The following is a 9,190-nucleotide window of genomic DNA, read 5'->3' on the forward strand; positions in this document are numbered from 1 at the left end:
TAGTATTTGTCGCGAATAAACTCGAAAATTCGGATCAAGCACTAAATAGACCAAACCTAGGGAATATACACCATATCACTACATCATGTTTCTATTGGCCTAAGATGACATCAGGAAGCCTACCAATGGTTACAACTAAAAGTAGTATCTTCGGATTTGTCATATCAATCATCGTATTCACCACCTTAATATTCAAACATACTTTCTTAGTTGGATCAAGCATTAGAGCCAGCACGTGTTTGAATATTAACCATATCAAAAGTATGCTCTAGCACATGCCTATGTCTATTTCTATTGTATCTCACAATTTGTCTCCTAGGATTGTAGGGTCGTTCCAAACATATTTTGTACCAAGAGAAAACTAAGCTAGATATATTTATACTAAAATTTTATAGTTTTTATGGCTTACATTTATCATACTACAATCCTAGCGAGTATAATTTGATATCAGTTAAATCTCATATTTAACCACATCATAATTTTGCTAATATTAATTATATAAATATTTGTTATAAAGTTGTAATGTATATCATTGAATTTTTTTTCATCATATATTTAAATATATGTTGTAAAAGAAGTTTCACATTTTTATTTTTTATTGCATACTTTATATAGTGTATATGCAGATATTAAGATATGTGCATGTGTGTTAATGTCAATATAAATATCCTTCATATGGTGGTAGAGATCTCCAAAGCATAAGATCAATAAGTATCTTACTAGAGTTGTCTGGTCTATGACCAGGTAAGCATATTTTTTATGAACTTGTAGAGTGTGAATCGACCAGTCGGTAAATATCTCTTGATAAGTTACCAATATATACATACTCTATACTTGGTATTTAAATAATATCGACAGTAGTACCTACCGGATAAGCTACTTTACATATGATTTGATTATCTAATATGCACAGCTTCAATGAGATTGGAATTATCTAGGGTATGCGGCAACTCATACAAATTTCTCACATAAAAATTCATGCATAACATGAAATTTTGCTGACATAAATTTAAGTACAACATGTAGAGAGACTACCAGCGTAACTAAAATGTGTAGTCACCAATCGAATTGGTTTGTTTCGATTGGTCAATTATGTGGATTTACTTCTGGAGTTTGAGATTCACCAAAATTGTCTCAATTTTGTCAAAATTTGGATGTATCCACCTTGTGTAGAAGATCTGGATTTTGATAAAGTTGAGACAACTTTGATGGAACGGAGGAAGTATTTATACCTATGTTTACTAATGTAGTTCAATATTGAGGCATCTCTGTGGGCCTGGAAAATTACCTCATGTCACTCGCCTATGGGCCGAGCCTGAGAATTCGTACGCTGGGTTGTATTTGCTGCCTCCGTAACACGTGGATGTCCCAATCTTTGAGTAAAACTATCCTGACCTTCTCGTGTTGTTTAAAAAAAAAAATCCCGACCTTCTCGTGCCACTTAGGATGTTGGTTACGGAACACCATGTTTGTGTAATCCTTTATTCGAGTGAAACATGAACTACGCGACACATCACGCATGTAATATCACGGCGGATATACCTAGGACGGCGCTCACAGCCGGCTCCCCCCAATTCTTCGTGCAGGCCGGTGCATCGTTTCAACATGGGCGGGCAGGCGTTCGAGCCAACCAGGGATTTTAGGTGTGTCAATTCTGAACTCTGAAGGGGTCTCTGCGTGTTTCGTAAGGGCATAATCAGGAGATTAACTGTTATTAGTGGAGCTACAAATGCATCTTCAGTAAGTGGAACTGTAATAGGAAAACGTCTTCCAACTCCAAGTAGTTGAGTAAATATATATGCTTAGACACACATAATCACCACATCACACAGAATTCGTCTTTCCAAGCGTCACCGGTCCAAGGTCTAAAATACGATCACAGTACATTATTTAAAACGATTCAGTGTTCACTTCTTCATCACACCTACAACACATACACAAAGAATTGCAAACAGAATTGCCTCTGTCAGCTTCAACACCTTAAGTATCTCATTCTTGCAATCCTTATTATCTTGTAAACAAAGCAGTGAGCAACATAGTCATCCTTGTGATTTTTCATGTCTTCATCGCTTAGCTTACAGGTTTGCTTCTGCTGTGCCTAGAGTGCAATCCTCTTCATCTCTGACTCCAACTTCCTCCATCTCTGCTCTTATGTAGCCGAGGTTTGACAAATAGTTCGTGTACGCATCTTGCCAATGCCAAATGTCACAAGGAACATCCCCTACCTAATGCAACTCAAAATGATACAAAAATAGATCAAACCAGAGGCCTTGCTTCTTTATTTCAAATGAGAAAAACTGACCATGAGATGTATTTGTAAATAAAATAAAAACAGTTGGGATGAACTAGTGTCTTGAACATCGAATCGCCTCACCACCTGTCACTTACAATCTGGACAAATGATGAGCGGGAGCTCGTTCGACCACGGTCATCATACCAGATGGGTTACTCACGGCAGACATGGCAACTTTGACTTGGGGAGGGACGGAGAGGGAGAGGGAGAGGAAGGAGGAAGAGGGGAAGGTGATACTTACGCCTTTGCCATGTAAGCAAACCATGATGCTTAAAAGCTCATGCATCATAATAGAAGCATTCACAAAAGTCTTAAAACCCTTCGCATGAAGTGAAATGCATCTTCTGGTAACATGACACAAAATACTAAAGCGAGATATGACATTACTATGCAGCAGTACTCCTAACTATACCTAAGCTCATATACTACACCGTAACAGCTGTAGACCAGTAGCATCAAAAATTAATATCTCAATGAAAGCTACTGCAGGTAGAGTAGCTAGCCCATGCAGTTTGATTCTATTTACCTCCCCACGCCGGGGCGCCCAGTTGTTAGAACGGAGAGCAATCAAATCCAGAAGCATAAACTTTGAGCGTGAAGTCAACTCAGGGTTTGCTACTCGATCCTTAATCTGGTTGAAGTAGGTATAATTCATTCGGCAAGACCCTGGGTTCTCATCAATATGTTTACCAACCGTATTGAAGAACTGACAGAGGGCTTCGATGTGTTCCTCGTCAGGGCAAGCCTTTTTATCAGACCCCAGTAATTCCTACATAGTGCATACAGCAAATAAATTAGAAAAAGTTTACAAGGAACAATAATTGTGTTATCAACTTCTTCATGTGTACCTTGATAATGTGATGAACTATCTTCTCAGGAACCATCCTTGCCTTCATTAGCTCACCAATTAGACGAATATTTCCAAGTGTTATAAGTTTCTAAATCATGTCCTCATTCCCTCTTTCCATCACTTGGTCAGGGCCAGTCAGTCTTGCAATCTCAACCCTTAGGCTATCAGGATCTTCAAAAACTTCCTGACAATTGTTCAACAGCAGACTTCTGAATATAATATTTCTTCCTCCTGGTTCTTCAGCAGGGAATGATGGGAGGTAGTCATGGACTTCATAACAAAGTTGAGCATACATGGAACAGAAGGTGGGCTCAGAAACAGCCTTCGTAAAAATGAGAGACGTAACATCCTGAATCAAAAGGAAAAGACAAATGAATCACCTCAACCATTAGAGAGTAGGAAAATAATGCACAACTGGAAAAACCTTCAAGATATCAGCAGTAGTAAGTCGAGTATCCAGCAGTTGCCCCTTGAGTAGATCAAATTTCTCTAGCGTCAGTTTGTTCAATATACTGCGCAAGCAAGAGAAGATAAGCAGCATGAAAAGGGGCAATAAGGAACTAGTTAACATCTACTTAGTTAACAAGAAAAACAACCACTTCAAGAAGAACAACAAAAACAAGAAGATATAATCTACTATTACCCTTTCACTTTTTTCAGGACTATCTCTTTCTCCGAAAGATTGCCTCTTCGGGCTGACCAAGGAACCATCATTTTTTCATTCTGCTCAACCGTAAATCTAACTCTATTTAGGGGTAATATAGATTTTTTTTGGATAAAGATTCTGGGGTATATAAATAATGTCACAGGAATGTCAAACATAGGATCGTCAAATAGGAGAAAGATATTCTACACAAGAAAACATGATAGTGCTCATTTGATCCTTCATTTCACCATAAATTGTGAACACGTAAATATAATGTCCTTATAATACAAACATCGGTGTCCCCAAAACAAGAGAAGAGGCGTTTGCAAACATAGAGAGAACAATAAAAACCTAACTTTCAACATCGATAAAAAAAACAGTTTCCTGTAAACATCAGTTTAATCATCCATTTGATCACTTTCAGTTGAAAACTTGAGGGTTTGGTATCCAGCATTTTCCAAGTAAGGGAAAAACGTGTAGAGCCTATCCCACCAAAAAAAATGTGTAGATCTATTATGCCTAGTTAGAATAACCGATCAGTTAATTCAAGTCTTTTCAAAGGTTAAAACTCATATGGTTTGTACCCAAAATGTCTTCACTGTGCATCCTCGTGCTGAAATAAGTCTTATCATTTCTGTTGGCCAGAAGATGTGTTGACAATTATGTTCTAGTTTGAATGGCCAGCCAGATCATGCATGATATGTTTAGCGTTCGACCCCAATCAAATGAAACAAGAGTGATTTTTATCCAAAAGATATGATGTAGTAAAATCCATGGTGTGGATATGCCTTTGTTCATTTGAGTCACTGAATAGTGACAATATATATTTGGATAAATCACATTGGTGAGAGTGGCTATATCCATAACTATGTACAATTTTTTCTACAACAGCAAAACATGATATACAAAAACAAATTTCCCCGCATCACAGTTGATTGCGAGTAGAACTAACCCCTAACTTTAATACTCTTGCAAATTTAGATACAGAACAAATAAACTTTGCACAGTCGAGCAGTAGAAAATTAGAGTGATCACCAGGGAGGGGAGACCGAAATTAAGAAGCGCTGGGCTGGAGTGCATAGGCCCTTCTAGCAATCTTGGGCATGGTGTAGCACCGAATCCTTCTGGTGACCATCTCGACCCTGTGCCGGAGCTGGAGCTGGACTGCCTGAACGCAGAGCGCACTGGAGGCGACTTGGTCATTGACTAGCCTGGTGATACAGAGGCGGCCACCTCCCAGGTAGACCAGGCTGCCGTCCGGCTGGATCCCGTAGCCAATTTCGATGCACTCCCCCGGCCAAGTCTCCTCCCACACCTCCCTGACGACGGGCGGCCGGGCATCCATGTCGCACGCGCACAGGCACCGGCGGCGCGGGCAGAACCCAAACAGCCGTCCCAGCTCCGGCACGTACACCGCCGGAAGCCCCTCTACCGGAATCTCCCAGGAGCCCTCCTTCCGCCAGGTGCGCCGCGGCCCGGCCGTTTCCAGCGAGTAGGTGCCCAGCCCCTGCGCTGACAGCCACAGCCGGCCGCCCATGGTGAAGCAGGTGGTCAGCCTACAGACCCGGCCGCTGCCAGGGTCGCTGCTGACCTGCAGCTCCGGCGGCGGCTCCGGGAGGGCGCGCCAGGCCGGTGTGGGGCCCTCCCCGGGAGAGAGGGCCTCCAGGTGGGGCCGGTCGCAGCGGCCGCCCCATTGCGGGAAGATGCTGAGCGCGTAGACGTCGTCGGCGCCGACGGGGAGGAGGAAAGCGCCGTACTTGGTGGCGGCCGTCCCGGGGCCGGATCCGGCAGCCTGCGCATTGATGTCGTAGGTGAATGTGCGCTTGACGCCGAGGCCTACTAGAGTGGTGCCGGAGACGGCAAAGGCAATGTCGCCGCGGAAGAATTCGGGCTCCCTGAAGGAGGCGACTGGGGGGCCGAGGAGCGGGAGCATCTCCATCTTGGCTGGCGGCGGCGGCGAGGCGTGGTCATCGGAGAAGAGGTCCTTGAGGTTAAGCTTGAAGACAGAGTAGCCGTCTTTCTCGTAGTCCACGACGAACAACACGCGCTTGCGCTGGTGCTCCTCCGCCATCCTCTGCGCCGGCGAGTCAATCGGATTCGATTCTGTGTGCGTGTTGAGTCGATGTGGGGATGCCGAAATAGAGGAGCAGGTAGGCCTCGAATATGTATCCGAATTCGGGGCATATTTGGAGCCGGTGTTTGAGTCAAAGTGTCCACCACGGATAGATCGAACGCGCGCGGTATGTGGACTGCTTTTGCATACGCCGCCGCGCTACATTGCAGGGCTAAATTGCTGCTATTGCAGACGCGCTAACCGCCGCGCCGAAAACAACATTTAATCATACGGAATAATAGATCAAACAAAAAAGTAAAAATTAACTGGAAATACGAAAATATATTGCAAACTTCGATGCTACGACAAAATTTATTTTAAAACTACCCTAAACTACTCGGAATCCCAACCGGAGTCCGACGAGCGAGTTGTCGATGATATTGGAGTGAATGTCCACTGAAGGAGGAGGAGGAGGAGGAGAGGACGATCGTCGATGGGCCGGCACCGTTTTTCTTCTCCCCCGCATTCCTTGCGGCCTTCTCCTCCCTCTCCTTCTTCCTCGTTGCCGACTTCGCCCTCCGCTCCTCGCGGTCCGCCTTCTTCGCCGCCTTCTCCTCTTCCTTCTTGTCGTACAAGGCCTCCATCGCGGCGACGTCCTCCGGGAACTGACGCGCCCACTCGAGGCGGAGGCGCTCGTCGCGCTCTGCGATGACGAGCCGCTGCTCGCGCGTGACGGCCAGAGGCGGCGGCGCGAGTGCTTCCGCCTGTTGCTGCATCCACACATCGTGGAAGTTCATCGTCCGGCGGGAGCGACCGAGGCGCCATGCGACCGCGTCGTACGCGCGCGCCGCCTCGTGCACCGTCTCGAAGGTTCTGAGCCCGATGCGCTCGTCGTCGCTGTGGATCTCGGCGTAGAACGTGTCGTTCGGGCGCGCAGTTGATGGGATTCGTAGCACAGAAAACAAAAAAATTCCTACCGCAAGAACGAAAACCAAGCCAAGATGCAATCTAGAAGATGGTAGCAACGAGGAGATCACGAGACTAACCCTTGAAGATTTCCAAAACCTACGAGATTAGATCTCGTTGTTGCAGAAGATGATCACTTGCCGCTTTCAAAAGCGCGTAGAAGATCTTGACGGTGCCACAGTCGGGCAGCACCTCCGTACTCAGTCACACGTTCGGTGTTGATGAAGACATCCTTCTCCCCGTTCCAGCGGGCAGCGGAAGTAGTAGATCCTCCTCGGAATCCCGGCAGCACGACGGCGTGGTGGCGGTGGTGGTGGAGATCTCCGGCAGGGCTTCGCCAAAGCGTATGCGGGAGAGGTGGAGGAGGAGGGCGCCGGCCACTATGGGGTGCGGCCAAGGCTTTGGTGTGGCCGGCCCCCTCCCCTTGTCCCTCATTATATAGGTGGAACCCCCAAGAGTTTGCCTCAAAGTCTTCGAATAAGACTCCAACTCAAAACTGCCATATGGACGAATCGTACTTGGGGTGGAACTCCTCCCTTTCCTTGGTGGGGTGGCCGGCCACCTATGGTGGAGTCCACCTGGGACTCCTCCCCCCTTTGGTTGGCGGGCCATGCTAGGTGGAGTCCCTCCAGGACTCCACCTTCCATGGTGATTTCTTCCGGACTTTTCTAGAACCTTCTAGAACCTTCCATAAATGCACCGGATCATTTTCAAACTTAGAAAATGACTTCCTATATGAATCTTATTCTCCGAACCATTCTGGACTTCCTCGTGATGTCCTGGATCCCATCCGAGACTCCGAACAAAACTTCAAACTCCATTCCATATTCCACTAGTTGAATGCCCGTGCGTTACTACGGCCTCAATTATTTTTATAGATATGCTTGCGGATGCTTCTAACAACATTGGATCGTGGGTTATGTTGGTTGTTTCCTTTAAAGCGTTAAAAATATCTATTTTTGTTGTGCCCATTATCTACAAAAACAAAACATTCATATTCGAAGAATTCAAATAATGGTCGTACGAAATATTTAAAGAATGAAGAACGACAATTCCTTTGACCATGTAAAACTCGATGACTTTTTCTTCCACTCTACCATCATCACAAAAGTCAGACATATTGTATCCACAAACCATATGATCTTCATAAGGAAACACACTCAAAAAAAAGAGAGAATAAACTTAGGAGAATTTAACAATATCGTGCAATATGTATCGTACGCATACTTGTTGTCTAAATTTGGCACTGGGGGATGCATTGGCTTTAGAGGTATAATTCTTGCACTAAAAATATCCTAAATCACCTGTAAATATTTTTAAAAATAGGCACATAGATTGAGACCTTACATATGAGTGACTCACTCCATCTAGCTTCGCGCGTGGCCTCGCTCTGTCTCCCACCCACTTATGGGCCATGGATGTGGTTGTCGTCTGCTTTGCCGCCTAATATCCACCGCTCTGAGGCCCTTACCCCACCGCGTGCTAGCGACATGACGCTAATCTTGTCCGCTACTCGTTGATTAGATGGATACAAGGTCCACCCCTCTGCCTCCGCTATCACAAGTTTGATGGCTCGTATCGATCAATTCTATTTGGTTAGATTTCTTCAACATTATATGTAATTCTACTTTTACAATTTACATGCAACTCTACTTTTACTATTGATATGGGCTTTTTCATAAACTTTTAATCACGGACTTATGCAGCTTAATGGAGCACATAAACTAAGTAGCCAGAGAAGATAGAACATCATTAGTATACAAGACCCTCCCTCTGAATTCCCTCAATCCTAACTTAGTAGTACCAAATTACTCACACATTTCGGTTTAACGTAATATCAATCGAGCACGTGTACATGCACGTTATACATGTATATGATAGAATAATCAAATATAGTTAAAGAAGTATATACATTATCTGATATTATGACCTGGCAAAAATTGTAACTTCAATAGCATTACAAAAAAGCACACCAGAGAAGCTTCATCTGCAGCAGATTCACCCAAGTTGTGTAGTCAAACATAGCACATGTGAAGCTATTTGACGATGTGGTACATCGTACTCCAATTTTCACACGAATAAGTAAGAGAGTATTTCCCCCTGCAAAAAAAGTAAGAGAGTATTTCAGCTCCGTAAACAGCTTGAAATAGGTAGTGTAGAACTAATTCGATGCTTTGCACCAGCTCCGGTAGGAAGTTCCTCGTCGCTCGCCTCACCATGAAGCTCGACGCAACAGTGTGGCCAGTATGAAGTGATTTGCTAGTCATAACAAGAAGTTGACATGAGCTTTGACGTCAAAGACATAGCCAGTTGCGCCACCATGGGACATGAGGAAGAACCATGGCCGGGGTTGAGACTGGCAATAGCACGCAGCATGAACAA

The 9,190-nt window shown here is 44.6% G+C and overlaps 1 protein-coding gene across 1 annotated transcript; it reads right to left on the minus strand.

The window, feature by feature from the left end:
• Positions 1 to 1,831: 1,831 nt before the first annotated feature.
• Positions 1,832 to 4,936, minus strand: LOC124654173 (eukaryotic translation initiation factor-like). Its single transcript, XM_047193197.1, has 5 exons — positions 4,825 to 4,936; positions 3,568 to 3,655; positions 3,142 to 3,492; positions 2,820 to 3,062; positions 1,832 to 2,225 (listed from the first exon to the last, which is right to left on the minus strand). The coding sequence occupies exons 3-5, from the start codon at positions 3,187 to 3,189 to the stop codon at positions 2,076 to 2,078; spliced, it is 441 nt and encodes a 146-aa protein (XP_047049153.1). The 5' UTR covers positions 3,190 to 3,492; positions 3,568 to 3,655; positions 4,825 to 4,936; the 3' UTR covers positions 1,832 to 2,075.
• Between the last annotated feature and the right edge of the window lie 4,254 nt (positions 4,937 to 9,190).

The sequence above is a fragment of the Lolium rigidum genome, chromosome 5, assembly GCF_022539505.1.
Source record: "Lolium rigidum isolate FL_2022 chromosome 5, APGP_CSIRO_Lrig_0.1, whole genome shotgun sequence".
Taxonomy (NCBI): domain Eukaryota; kingdom Viridiplantae; phylum Streptophyta; class Magnoliopsida; order Poales; family Poaceae; genus Lolium; species Lolium rigidum.

Coding starts and splice junctions, on each gene's coding strand:
- LOC124654173 (XM_047193197.1), bottom strand. CDS start 3,189: ATGAAGGCAAGGATGGTTCCTGAGAAGATAGTTCATCACATTATCAAG. Junction 3,063..3,141: donor TAGTTCATCACATTATCAAG/GTACACATGAAG, acceptor TGCACTATGTAG/GAATTACTGGGGTCTGATAA. Junction 2,226..2,819: donor GGGCGCCCCGGCGTGGGGAG/GTAAATAGAATC, acceptor GAGTTGCATTAG/GTAGGGGATGTTCCTTGTGA.